At 32.2% G+C, this 15,845-nt stretch overlaps 1 protein-coding gene across 1 annotated transcript in view; it reads right to left on the reverse strand.

Moving 5' to 3' along the window:
- LOC123705280 (glutamate receptor 1-like) overlaps window positions 1–15,845 on the reverse strand; it is a 152,510-nt gene that overhangs the window by 46,563 nt on the left and 90,102 nt on the right. Inside the window, exon 5 of the mRNA XM_045654000.1 lies at window positions 4,019–4,145. Within this exon, the coding sequence (XP_045509956.1) occupies window positions 4,019–4,145 (127 nt within the window). The remainder of the gene's footprint in view (window positions 1–4,018; window positions 4,146–15,845) is intronic.

Genomic DNA, 15,845 nt, shown 5'->3' on the forward strand with positions numbered 1-15,845 from the left:
TTTTATAGTTTCTTTATAATCGATTTTGCATACGATTTTACGAAGAAATAAACGTGGACTAAATTATAACTTCAACAGTATAGATAGGCATAGATCAATCTAGTTTATTTTGTATGAACTGTAAATAGAAAGGCTTTATTCAGTTGTATATCATAATGTAACCAGCTTAATGTTTGGATTCTTCCAGATTAAAAAAATATATAGATTTATTAAGAACCTTCATCTTGTACGTTTAAAACGTAATTTATGACAAAAGAACACACAATTTGAGCTACAATAGAGATAAACTACATTTTTAACCGACTTCAAAAAAAAGGAGGAGGTTATCAATTCGGCCGGTATATTTTTTTTTTTTTTTTTTTTTTTTATGTATGTACACCGATTACTCTGAGTTTTCTGAACCGATTTACGTGATTCTTTTTTTGTTCGATGCGGGATGGTGTCGAATTGGTCCCATAAAAATTTTATTCGGCTAGGCCTAGTAGTTTTTATTTTATGAGCATTTTTGTCTGTACTCGATGACTTAATTTCAATGTAGCAAGTAACTTTGATTCACTTCCCGGTAACCGATTGAGCTGAAATTTTGTATACGAATGTAAATTGGATAGCGATGAAACATTATCATGACATGGAGCTGATCTGATGATGGAATCGGAAGGTGGCCATAGGAACTCAGTAATATATTGACTCAACTTTATCGAGTTTGGGCTCGTTTGATTCGTGTTGAAAAATACACTAAAAAGTATTAAATAAAAATAACTGCGTTAAAAACAACCGACTTCAAAAACGGAAAAGTAAGAAATAAAAAAGATTTGATATTATTAATTACTACATATTATTTTTATGTGCTATTTATTAAATAGGTTTGAAGTCGGTGCCAAACACTAAGCACTTAGTATTAAACCCATGCACCGACATCAAACCTTTTTAGTAAATAGCACATAAAAATAATATGTAGTAATTAATAATATCAAATCTTTTTTATTTCTTACTTTTCCGTTTTTGAAGTCGGTTGTTTTTAACGCAGTTATTTTTATATGACTACACGATTCTTTAAACTGTTTCTAGTCGTCTAACTTTTATACTCCGAGACGTCTACGCATATGAAATTCTAGTTACGACTTTTGTAAGCCAGGGTGGGTTTTGTCTAATACTGCACATGTGTCCCGTAATCTGACACAGTGAATATTGAAACATGAAATCGAGACGACATTAAATCCAGCCAAGGGCATGAAAACATAAATTGGCAATGTAGCTGATTTACGATAGGTCAGCAAAATATATATTGACACGTCCCAGTGAATCGAGACGGTGAAAATATTTCATCTCGTTCGATACGCGACTTAAGTGGAGCGTGTGATGTATAAAACATAATATCACCGTGCCGCATGTTCCCCTCACAAATTGCAACGTGCGAATGTTACAGGAAACTCGTAAATACATGCGGCACATTCAATTAGGACGGATAATAATCCAGATCCATAATTTGGTGGTATGACAAATGTTATGTCAAAGGGATTGTTACAATTAATTTTCGTTTGGTATTTATTCGGTATCAATACTGGCAGAGTTAATAACTGGAATGCTTTGCACCAAAGTAACCTATACACGGAATGAATACAGTATATTAAACATTTTAACGAACCTATAGTACAACAATGCTTTGCAATTGCATTGTTGTTACATTGTTGCAGTACTTGTGATAAATATTGTTCTATTTTTGTTTCCTTTTCAAATACTAGTCACGTTCTCAATGCTATGTTATCCTTGAACTCGAAATGTCACATGAATAAAAAGTATAGAGAAAAATAACAATTGCATTACCTAGCAGAAGGTAAGACAGGTCTATTACGTACATTTTACTAATCTAATTATTTTAATCGTGGAAGATAACACACAGGCCCTCATTCTTATACAGAGTGGTAAGTACTATCGTGGATAGATCTAAGACGGTTAGAAAATCAATTAAAAAAACGCTAGTATATATTATTTAGACATATTTATAGTGCTTTTAATCGGAATGCAATGATAGAGTGATAGCTAAGCCATTAGTTACTATTAAGTATTCTGTGCCTAAGTTAAAGTCTCGATTCTCTATTACGTCACGATGTACAATCCTGTAAACATATTACAGCTAAGTCGGTATGTCATTGTTTGAAACTAGCGTCCCATTAGCGCTTGATAATGTTTCTTCGCGGTATCGCACACGGTATGGGGATATGCACATCGCATTAGAGTACATATAAAATGCATACACCCTAATTAGGGCGCCGCGTACAAGCTAATTGACTATTAAGGTTCCTCCATACGTTATCTATAGTAATAATAAAATTGGAGTATCTGTCTGTAATTTTAAAATAACCACTTTTTAACAAATAGTAATATTCACAAATTTTGTTCGTCTGTCCGGCTTATCTCTGGAACGGATGCACCAATTGTGACGGGACTTGACAGATAGCCGGTGAAATAAAGAGTAACTTAGGCTACTTTCGGAGTTAGGATTAGAAAAATTTGGATTAAAAGGAAAACTCAATTACTCTAAATACAGCTCTTAATAAATATATCGTGGGATCCGTATATTTTATTTTTTTATAATATATAGAAGTTGATATCGCTAAACGGCGTACGAGGTTGTGAACAAATCATATTAATTTATCATAGCATATTTTCGATATTCTCGATAAGATACAGGATGTTTGTACAGAATATTATCTGTATTCATATCTATGCAATACCTTAACAATCTTGAAAACATCTTCATTATACAATTTCCATGTTTGCTCTCAATGTTTCATTTCAAGGGAATCTGAAGACTCAATAATGTTTTTAATTTTATTGAATAAGTTAAGTTGTGTTGACGTTTTAAGATGAAATAAAACATATATTTATAATCTTTTGAGAATAACTTCAATCAATGCTTCAAGAATTTTTGATCTGGTAACTCTGTTTATTTAAACCGTACATTACATGGTACACCGAAAAGATTTTGTACTTTTTGAATAGGACTTAATCGCGTCATCGGTAGAGCGGTCTTTCGTTTACATATCTCCTTGATGAATGAAATGTCTTCAACATAACTATCGTATATAAAATATTGTGTTCTCAAAAATATTTTGATAAACACAGTAATAACAGTACTTGGGTTAATGATCCATACAGAACATCAATCTTTCTTCAAAAACTTTTCTCCATTAATATATCAGTTTGATTGACACTGTATTTAGCAATGACTTTTAAAATTCAATTTGACCGCTTCCTTCCAACCACGGTTGACACGTGAACGTAGTATCGAGAGGTCCTGGGTTCGATTCCCGGTGGAGACGACAAAAAAAATTGGCTCGGTCTAGCAGGACACAGAAAGCTGTTCACCTTCTTATCCCTAATGAAAAATGGATCAGTGAAATAGATGTATGCTTAATGCCCCTTATCCCACTAGGGGTCACGGGACTTCACTTTTAAAATTAATATGTCATATTAAATACAATGCTTTCATTAATCAAGCTATTTAATTCTAAATGCAAATTCCCGGAGGGGATTAAATAATAGCGATACATCTGTAATCGTAACTAATTCGATTATTTAGACAGACAACGGTAACTATTGATTGCAATGTTCAATGTATGTGTTAAACTGGGGATAACATTATTGGCTGATTGTAGAATTCCATTTGATTGAAAGGGATTTCTTAATCAATCATAAATTATAATTCAATATGTTAATTAGGATGTTCATTACTTGTGTTTAATTTGCAAATATTTGATAAAGTTTATATTGAGGTAAAATTTTCAATGCGTACATAATTATGTTTTCACCTGTAAGTACTTTTCAGTGAACAAATTTTCATAATTCTATGTTACAACAATATAATATACATATTATTATATACCTACACTTCCAAATATGTATAGAAAACACAAATATAAGTCACTCAAGTAAAATATCATCAGCCTTATCTTCCATCTTTATTTAAAGTTAATATATAAACCTTTATTACAATGAAACATAAAAAAGTACTTACCATCATGCGAATCGTAGATATAAATGATGTTGGACCAGCCGTAATGTCGGATGGTATCCATGATCGCTCGGTGGTAGTCGGGTCGGAGGCTCACCGCGTAGTCCGTGCCCGATATCGAAGATAACACCTGTATAGAATAAAAAAAATTAGTTTATCATATATTATGCAAAAAAGGGTAACGAAGTGGATAGGTCCAGGAGCCAAGCGGAAGAAGGGCAGACCAAAGGCTCGCTGGGTTGATGATATCCTGCAATTGACAGGAAGAGACTGGATGAAGGCAGCTGGCAACAGGAAGAAATGGGGACAGTTGGAGGAGGCCTATACCCGAAAGGGGCCAGGACATTTATCCGAATTACATTATTAATATTAATATTATCTGCTTAAGTGTACTTTATTGTAATTTGTGTTGAAATGTCATGGAATAATAATAGCCACAGCAAATTAGATTCAGAATCGTCGATCAGATCGAATAATTCGTGTAGTTTTGAAAGTTACTACAGTTATTCCTAAAGGTGTCCCGATGAATATACTAAAAGCCCTCGAGGGAGGGACACAAGCCTGCGGTGGGGGAGGGGGGGAAAGGTCTCTTTTTCAAGGTTTTGACTTGTAACTCGAAAATTATTCATAATATCTGTTTAGTGACTTCTACATTAATTATTAACATTAAATTGCCTATAAATTACGTCTAAACATTTTTACCGTACGATCAATACTTTAGGAGATACATAGTACTTAAGGTGATAAAAATAAGAAACAACATCGTTATATGTACTTGACTTGACTAAGATGATAGATAAGTCTCGCTACAAAGATAAAGGTGTGATACAACCTCAGCTATTTACAGGAAGGGAAAAACATCAATTATCAAGATTTTTAATCAAAAGCCGTCACTAAAGGAAACAGCAACTGTATTTTATGACCCAACGTCAACTCAGGAGGTTATAGCAGAAGCCGGAGAAAAAATGTTTCTTGCAGTATACCGAGCGCCCTGTACTCAGTCTGAGATCAACAGACATCGATTCACAGTTTTTCTGAAATCTTGTACCAAGCCCAAACCGGATCTTTCTTCCCTCCCCCCTACCAAAGGGTCAGCAAAATATCACGCCTACAGAGTATTCCATCAAGTACAGGAGTGGCTTGGGAACCAACTGCCTCCTGAAATATGGGGTTGGGAGCGAAGAGTCGATGGATACTTAGAACCAATCACGACCTTGGATCCTCCTGCTCCTGAAGCGTTGTTAAATTCAATTTATTGCCGATGTAAAAGTGGATGTTCCGGAAAATGCAGTTGCCGAAAAGCGGGCATTATGTGTAGTCTTATCTGTAACGGCTGCCTAGGAGCTTGTACTAATGGACCCCCTATCGATGTTAGTGATAAAGATGACGAAGATGAAACACAATTTGACTAATAAGTCGGCATACTCGTGCAAAAAAAGATGTTATTTCTTTTTATAATTAAAATTTGTAAAACTATGTTGTTTCTTATTTTTCTTACCTTTAATACTCTGTATCTCCTAAAGTATTGATCGTACAGTAAAAATGTTGAGACGTAATTTATAGGAAATTTAATGTAGATAATTAATGTAGAAGTCACTAAAGAGATATTATGAAAAAAATTTCGAGTTACAAGCAAAAACCTTGAAAAAGAGACCTTTCCCCCCCTCCCCCGCCGCCGGCTTGTGTCCCTCCCTCGGGGGCTTTTAGTATATTCGTCTGGACATCTTTAGGAATAACTGTAGCAACTTTCAAAACTACACGAATTATTCGATCTGAATAAATTAATTTTCCCATACTATAAGGGCTAAATAAATAAATATAAATAAATATTATGCATTTCTGTTTAAGGGAACAAAGGGAATGTTTATTTATAAATGGGAAAATTCTTAAATAATAGATAATATCAGGATTGAGTCCGCGTCTTTCGTTTTACCATAGTGACGATTTAGTAGGCTTCCTACGACTCGTCTTTGAAAATAACCTCTCATACATTTTGGTTTTATATGTTTATAATAATTATTTCGTACATTTTTATCCAAATTAGTTTGATATTAAGAATGATAAAAACTTGCATGGTCATAAAATAATTAATAATAAAAGTTTGTTACAATAACTATCATTGACGAAATTCATCACCGTAGCATAAAGACAAAATATATTACGTATAAATAAAATACGATAAAACACTGGCTATATTGGAAATAATTTGAAATAATTTTTGAAATTTTTGAAATAGTTTTTTGCGCTCGCTGACTCGCGTTGAGTACGGACGTGTTTACGTGAATCTTATAATTTAATAAAAAAGTGTCAAGCCATTTAAAATCTTAATCAAATAGAATATGGTGTAATTTCCGTCAACGAACTGTGAACAAAAATATAAGTGTAGTGAGCAAGACGGACTGCGTAAACTGCATCTTTCTTTGTCTTGCTGTCTCCGTGCGATACATCACCGCAGTAAAGCTCAGCGCATACCGCAAAGCGAAGCGATAATTAATATCGTGTGCTATATTTTGCGTTATCCTAAGTTTACTGAATTCTACAAAAATGAGTATTTTACGTTCACCAAAAAGTACCTTGAGTATCGCGGGTAGCAGCTCTCAGCCAAATTTATCTAATTTTAAAGAAGCAGAATATGAACAAAAAAATGTATCAATCCGAAAGAGAAAAATGCCTGAAGATGAATTTGCATCTCAATTTAAAGATTTTAAAATGGAAATGCTTGATATATTGAATAACTTTGGCAAATTGCAAACAGATAGTATTCAGTCAATTAAAAATGATATTTCATCTATTAAAGACCAACTCACAGATATCAAAACGACAACAGACGGACTAGCTCTTGAAAACCAATACCTGAAAATCCAAATAGAGAATTTAACGAGTAATGTGGGTGATACCCAACAGAAAGTAACTAAATTGGAAAATGACGTTCGTCTTCTACAAAATTTTCAATCGTCATCCATAAATACAGAAGGTTCAAATTTAATGGCTTCTTCGACTAACATTATAAATGAAGTACAAGATAGATTGGAACGCAGTAAAAACATAATAATTGTTGGAATTACGGAATCAAAGATGGAAGATTTGCAGAAGAAGAAAGAGCTTGATAGATGCGAAGTGATGAAAATTATATCTCAAATAAATCCACAGTGTCCTGAACCAGTAAAAATCTTTCGCCTAGGAAAATTTGATGTAAATAAACTACGTCCTATAAAGGTCTGTTTTTCTTCACAAGAGATTGCAAAATCTATACTGATAAAAAAATCAATAATTAAAGATGGTAAAATTAAACTCTATTGGGACCAGGCACCAATCCAGAAACAATATATGATAAATGTGCAAGAAGAACTGCGATTGCGTACAGAAAATGGAGAAAAAAATCTAATCATCAAATATATTAAAGGAATACCCACAATTTTAAAAAACTTTCCAAAAAACTAAACACGATTGATAATTCAGTAAATTCCGAGATTAAAAATAATAACATCACATACAAACTCTGTCAAAATTACGACGACATTATAGTTCGCACCAAATCCATAAAGTTTCTTTACGCCAATGTCAGAAGTATAGTAAAAACAGGTAAAATAGATGAATTAAGATGTATTGTGGAATCTTTCCAAGCTGTTGTTCATTTGATAGTGCTGACGGAGACATGGATTAAGGATGAAGACCAGGCGAAAAGATTACAATTACCCGGATATACGCACTACTATAATTACAGAACTAAACTGAGAGGAGGAGGAGTCTCTATTTATATCCATGATAGCATAAAACATGAATTTCTTGAGGAACAGTTTGAAGATGGTAATCATTTTCTATGGGTACATCTGAACTCACTTTCCCTAGATATTGGAGTTATATACAAACAGCCAGCAGCAAACACTCAAAAATTTCTTGAAAATTTCAGTCAACATCTAACGAAAAGAAAACATGTAATTTTATTTGGTGATTTTAACCTAAATTTACTGAGCAACGACCAATCAATAAAAGAATACAAACTAATATCAAAAGAAAATAATTTGAAAATATTAAATAAAATCAGTATTGAATACTGTACGCGAGATATGTCATCTTCAAAGTCCATCCTGGATCATGTTCTTACTAATCTACACAATGACACCTTTCAGCTTTCTATTATTGAATCTTCACTTTCTGACCATAAACAAATATATTTGGAGTTGAATAGACACAAACGAGAGGCTTTAAAACGAGTTCAATACCAATCAATCAATTACACAAGCTTATATGAAACTATAAAAAACATATTTTCGAAAGAAGAATTCCTTGATTACAAGCAATTTGAAACGGCTCTGACAGCCGCTATCAACAATAATAAAATAACAAAAACAAAAATTTTAAACCCACCAAGTAAAGACTGGATAAATAAAGATCTGATTGAGAGTATAAATCACAGAAACCAACTGTGGTACAACCTGAAACAAACTCCTGGTGACGAACGACTGAAAGAAGTTTTTGTTAAACAAAGAAATCTCGTATTCAGCAAAATTCAATCGGCGAAACGTCAATTCTATATTAAAAGTTTTAGCAATTGTCAGAGTGATCCTGCAAAAATGTGGCAGTTGATTTATAAATTATGTAATAATAAGGTTAAAGATTCGGTGATTACGAAACTTTCAACTAACTCTGGGCAAATAACTAACGTCAATGAAATTTGTGAATATTTTAACGATTATTTTTTCACCGTAGGCATTCAACTAGCCAACGACATTCCTAAAGAATTTCATAGAAACATTAAAACAATACTTAAAAGCCCCTCAAATTCTGCAAATAACTTGTCTAAAATAGAACCAACAAATGAAAATGAAGTTTTAAAAATAATAAATAGACTCCGTAAAAATACTGCTATAGGTGTGGATGGAATAAGTATTCGGGTAATAAAAAATTTAAAAGATTTATTAGCGAATAACTTGGTGAAAATAATAAATAAATGCCTAAGAGAAGGTTATTTTCCGGACTCCCTCAAAGTAGCCTCAGTAATTCCCATTCATAAATCTGGCTCTAAACTAGATCCCAGTAATTACCGACCAATATCAGTACTACCAGCTTTGTCAAAAATATATGAAAAAATTTTGCACTCTCGTTTAAACGGTTTTCTCACGTCTACTAAATTTTTCTTTAATAAACAATACGGATTCAGAGAAAAATCTAATACTATTGCAGCAACGGTGGATCTTATCACTAATGTCAGACTCAACATAGACCGTAGAAAGGTAGCTCTTGGAGTATTCGTCGATCTTAAGAAGGCTTTCGATACAGTAAGCCACGAAATTTTACTACTGAAATTAAGAAATGCGGGAATAACCGGAGTAGCTTATGACATATTTAGATCATACCTTAAAAATCGGTATCAAGTCGTAAAAATTAATGATCACTATAGCAAAAAAAGACCTATTAGCTGTGGCGTGCCTCAAGGCTCCCTTTTGGGCCCCCTATTTTTCCTTATCTATATTAATAACGTTCACGAAATAGGATTAACCGGAGATATTACTCTTTATGCTGACGACACATGCTTGTTCTACTATGGTAATTCTATTGATATTGTAGTAAATCAAGCCCAAAAAGATCTTAACATATTAAACAAATGGTTTCAATCAAATTTACTGACGATAAACGCCTCCAAAACCAATTACATCATTTTTACCGCAAAAAATAAGAAAATAGGCTCCTACAATCCATTGTCCATAAACGGAGAAACGATAAAAAAAGTAAACGAAGAAAAATATCTCGGTCTCCTTCTCGATAAACAACTCACGTGGAAAGCCCACATCGAAAAAGTACGTAAAAAACTTACTTCGTTGATAGGCGTGCTACGACCTATTGCTCGTTGTCTACCACAAAAAGTGCGGTATTCAATTTATAATAGCCTAGTCAAGTCGCATATTGACTATCTAATCGAGGTTTGGGGTTCAGGATCAGCAACAAATTTGAAAAAATTGCAAATAACACAAAATAAAATTATAAAAACTTTATCTATACAAATATTATAAAGAGGAAAGGTTTGATTTTTTGTTTGTTTGTTTGTTTGTATGAATTGAATAGGCTCCGAAACTACTTGGCAGATTTGAAAAATTCTTTCACCATTCGAAAGCTACATTATCCACGAGTAACATAGGCTAGGTTTTATCCCTGAAATCCCACGGGAACGGGAGCTATGCGGGTTTTTCTTTGAAAACGCGGGCGAAGCCGCGGGCGGAAAGCTAGTTTCAATATAAATCTCGAACACCCACGTCCCTCATATACAAAAAAACTCGGCTCATGAATCTGGCTCAAACTTACCAATTTTATATATGTATGTTAATAAAAAAAATCTTGACTAAAAATGTTCATTCTCTAATTAACTTTTCCACCAATATCCAACACACCAACCGTATGACTCGGCGCGCAAACAATATAGCCCTGCCCTGTACCAGGACAAGTTACGGGAAAAAGAGTATCTTATTCGAAGGAGTTCAATTGTATAATAAATTGCCTAAAAATATTAAAGACGCCAAATCGATAACTAATTTCAAGAAATTGCTAAAGAAACATCTTTTAAACTAAATATTATAGTAAAAAATAAATAAATATTATATAAATAATAAACATAAATAAAACCCATAAATTATACTTTTACTATTAAAATACATATTATATATTTAGTAAAAACAAAGTGTTAACAAAAATGAAACTAATTTTATATCTCATGAAAATAGCATATCTTTACCTAGAACACAAGCCTTATATCTTTAGAATGTCGTTTGGGGTAGTCTGAAATTATGTTTATAAAAATTACCGCCCATTTTTTTGTTATTTCTTGTTGTATTCAATTGTGTAATTCTATTTGTGTTAACAAACTACTTACTACGTATAAGCGAGCAAACATGTTTATAATTTTTATTATTATTTCTCTGTAAGTGATTCAAATGTAATCTTTTTGAGAAATAAATGTCTTAAACCGTAAATAAGCCACCCTCTAGAAAGTTATCAGCGGTCACAAAACGAAAGTAGAAGATTAATTTACAGCTAACTCCGTACGACATACAGATGAAAAATTCCAGTCACGATAGCGAGTAATGAAGAACTCCAATGCTAGTGTTATTAGACAACTTAGTAGGAATTCTACAAAAATGTGTATGTTCTTGAATGAAATACCGACGTACGTATTGCTTAATTTTATAATTCCACTGCAATCAAGTTCGTACGATACTGGGGGACTTTTAATTATTTCTGTGACGTATTTTATTGGTGTAGTATGATGGAGCCGACATTCTTGTGTTGAATTTTATTGAGTACAGTGATTGGTGTAAGAGTATATATTATATCGTTTGTAACAGTTCTAACAGGTTTTTTCTGTTGTTAATGGCATACCTATTAGTTTTAGGCGTAATTTGAAAATTTAATTTGCAAGATATAAACAAATGTACGCTTTGTATGAAATACATAGAGTACATTTGATTGTATCATTTTATTAAGTTTTCACAAAAAAATAGATAATCATTAGATAATTTTGAGATGAAACTTCGTGTGCTATTCCCTAATTATAAAAGAAACTGGAATAAGATAAAGAACAGGCACCTACATTTAACTCGTTAATAAAGTATAGTAACATCTTCAATACGTCTCAATTAAATTTAAACCAATCCAATATTATTAACAGATTTTGTTTACTTGCAATATAAATAAACTAAACGCTATTCAAGAAAATTAATAAATGCCTGTTATTGCATCATAAGCGCAAGAAAATAAAAAGTGTAATAGCCGCCTCTTCATTGTTTATTTTTAATATAAAACATTGTATATTAGCTGCAATTTTCTGCGTAGGAAGAAGAATTGTAATAACATTTTAATATCTTCTATGAAATAATCCCTATTGTTTTAGAGGAAAATTTATTTATAGCAATAGAAAATGCAATTTATTTACACTGGCTAAGTTAATAAGACTACTAGTAAAATACTTTATCAAACACTTATGTTTTTAGAAATCATGATAATCAGCAAGTTATGTTTAAATATATGATATTGTGCACATCCGAATATATAGGTAAGTCTATGTTAAGACGTACCGATTTTTGTCGACAATCACCAAATTGGTAAATCAGAAACTGTTTTTAATTAATTGTTCATACTTTAGTCGGACTTACACCGGTGAATGTTAATATACACAGAGGAGATAGAGCGAATCTTAGATAAGAGATTTACAATTTGTATGAAAGATGATCACGTGTGTTTGTTCGCAACCAGAAAATTTTACGTGGACAAGACTTCTACACTTACTACCCTTATTCTCGAAATTATACGACATATAAAGGAATTGTAAAGATACAACATTGAAACAATTGGCACATTCACCGTATACTAACGTTAAACTCATTAAGATAAACGTATTTTCCACTAATTAATAGCGCGAAAATCATTGTGGTATTCCAGTAATTATTAGGGGAAATTTATGATGTTTATACGGATGTGTACATTTCGGTGTTTATCATGTTAAAATGTGCGCAACTCTGTAAACGCAGCCTTGTCAAACAACGTCATTTAGGGCGAATACGATTAGTGTGAAATGGGATATCATTTTACGTTTGAGATTGAAATATGCATGCTGCTTGCCGATAGTTTCTCTAATACATACAGAATATGAGTCTGTGGATATCGTCGGATGTTAGCATGTCAATCGCGCTTAACAGCTAATCTGAAATCAGTTGAAATACACTGAAACTATTCATCTAGAACATATCCATATTCAATATAATTTATAGTAAATAGGATCGATCGGATAGGATATTAAGTCCGGAAAATAGAAGATCAGTGAAGCAGTAAATAGGGACATTGACGAAGATTTGAATGTATTATCGAATGTCAAAATGAAACAGTGCGACAGCCGCTGGCAGTCTAATAGATGTAAAATATAATTCTGATAATACTGTTTTCCATGATAGACATACAACGATACTCTTCCGCCAAAATAGGCTTTGGACATGCTCCAAACGTCGTATAATGTCGAGTGATAATTTCAACAACACTAATCCAGGTTTTGAGCCGGAATAAATAAGCATTGGTATACATTTATTTTTTTAAAAAGACCACTTGCTGTCTTAATTGCAAAAGCTTCATTTAAACGCTATTGTCATTTCAAAATTGTGATATTTTTTGGTCAATTTTGGTTATATTTTATTTGCATTTGAACTGTAAATGTGCTAAAAATATCCCGTGATATTGAGCACGGCTCTGGCATACCCAGCATAAATGAAATAAAGAAATTAACATTAACAATTACATGAAATAAAAAAACCATACATAAATTAATGAATTTTTAGAACTAGCGTAACAAGAGCAACTTTTGTCCCCGCAACTATTTAGAATTTACAATGTGTAATATTTTTATACTAACTTAATAATAAAATAAGTTTTATATAAAGATAGTCTCTACGTAATTAGTTTTAAGAGAAAATTAAATTTGAATTAAAATACTTAATAAAATGCAGATATTATGGAAATCTAAAAAGTTTGCTTGTGATGTTTATGAAGTTCACTCCGATCAAAACTTTTGAGTTACGGGCGGAAAAAAACATAATATTTATAATAAAATATTATCTTATTTCTTCGATCTTTCCGCAGCAGACTTAATTTTATAAAAACCATACAAACTTCGTTCCAATTTAACTTCAGAATGTGACGTCACATGAAAATTTGATTATTATAATATGCAATTACATACTTACGATTGATTTAATAAATTACACATAGTGTTGGTGTAGCAATTATCAGTAAATTTTCAGCTAAATTTAATAAATAATTAAAAATATTTATCTGAAAACTATTACTGATAATTGCATTAAATTAAAAAAATACGCGCTGTCTGTGGAACGCTATCAATGATTTACCACAGATAACAAAAAAAGGAGACTACAGATGAAACATTTATTTTATTATTTTATTTAAATATGCAATACTTTTTTGTACTTAAATAAATGTTGTTTACACAATAATAAAACCAGTCTATCGATCGTCGTTTTTGACTACAATAATATTTAAGTTATGCAAATACAGTCTCCGTCAATGCTCTCAAGGCAATAGCTCAAGTAACGCGAAAAAAGTATTGTCATCAACCGAGTGCTCACTTCGGGAATTTTAAGGAAATTTTCGCGATAAAAAATGTCTTAGTTTGAACAAAATATTACACCATAAACGTGGGAATTGCAAATAATTATTCTTTTCTTTTATGAAAATTTTAGAGGGCTATTATTAAAAATGTTATTTTAACCCTTAAATTGATTTCGTCCGTTATAAAGGACATAGTATTTACACACGTGCTGGCGCTGTTATGGCAGACCTAAGCTTCGCTAATCGGTATATTGGGAAGGAACTAGCTATGTCCTTCGCGTACATGCAGGTTTTTTTACCAAAGCCATGTACAGTCGCGAATGGTGACCATTTGAAAATTGCAAAAAACGGATCTCTTGACTCTTCTGATAAAATTGATAATAACTGTAAGTATTTTGGCTATTTTGCTTATAATGTTATATTATTTGTTAGAATACGATTGTAAGTATAGTATTTTGACATAATTTTTACATATTTTACAATATTTTGTATACATATATTAGTTTATATACGATGTCCCATAAAACGGACGTTGACAACTTGGAGTATATACTAGGGTATTCTTCACATGTCCTATGAAACGGACGTTGCCAATAAGGCCCTCCATTTTCAACGGAATCATTTTGATATATTTTTCTCTATTTTTATTATATTTTACAGAAGCATGACTTGGCAATCAATAAAAAATTCCCTCGCTACCTCTGGCGGAAGCTGAAGAGTCTAGTGTTGAGTTGAGATGTCGATTTCGAAGGAAATGTAGACCTACAGGAGTGATTTCACTATGATAACAGTGTCAATCATTTACCCCCAACACCATACCTTCGGAATTATACGACATATTGATTTGAGACACAATGAAAACCCAAAAAGTCAGAATTTTTACCATCAACAAAATATTATTGCTGCAGAATTACAGCCATTACATGAGGTGCGAGATGAATCTTCCTTACTTCTCAGTAGTTCTTCAGCCACAGCATCATGTTACTTACCAGAAATACCAACCAATGTTTGAAAATTTAAATAATAATACCTTTCAAATTAAAAAACTGGCAGAAAATGGATATAATATATGCCAAGGAATCCAAAAAAAGCGATTTAAATTTCCTGTTAGTTTTGGTACTTCAGGCATGGTATACGACTTCTTTGCATACGATGAAGCAAACACATTTCAATCTGTACAATATAAGAAATGGGAAGAGGACTTTCTTGGTGTATTAGATAAATTCTCAGGCTATGTAATACTATTTCTATTCCAATTCTTAGCATATTCTTAGGCTGTGATTTTTAGCAGTATCGTTTTTTAAAATCCATTATTTTTAACGATATCGTTAAAGTTTTAACCAACATTTTAAGACAGATGTTTGAAAAGCATATTCTAGATCGTCCATAATTATAATTAGATAATAATTTTGAATTACCGAGTTGAAAAAGTGCATTGTATTCATGTACCACGGTTGCAGTAATAATGTGCAATGTCCATTATATGTGACGGTTCGAACATGTACATATAATTGGCAATGTCCGTTTTATGTGACATAGTGAAAACAATAGAAAAAAAAAAAATTTTTAATTTTTTTTTTCATTTTCCTCTTTTCTATCCTAATTCCAATACATCCTCCAAATTTGGACATTATAAACACAAGTTATCTAGGGGTGACAATTTAAGGGTTAATAGCGGCAGCTTTTACGGAGGTATTGTTACTTCGGAGCAGCCGATGTTATTTTT

This window comes from Colias croceus, chromosome Z (assembly GCF_905220415.1).
Source record: "Colias croceus chromosome Z, ilColCroc2.1".
Classification (NCBI taxonomy): domain Eukaryota; kingdom Metazoa; phylum Arthropoda; class Insecta; order Lepidoptera; family Pieridae; genus Colias; species Colias croceus.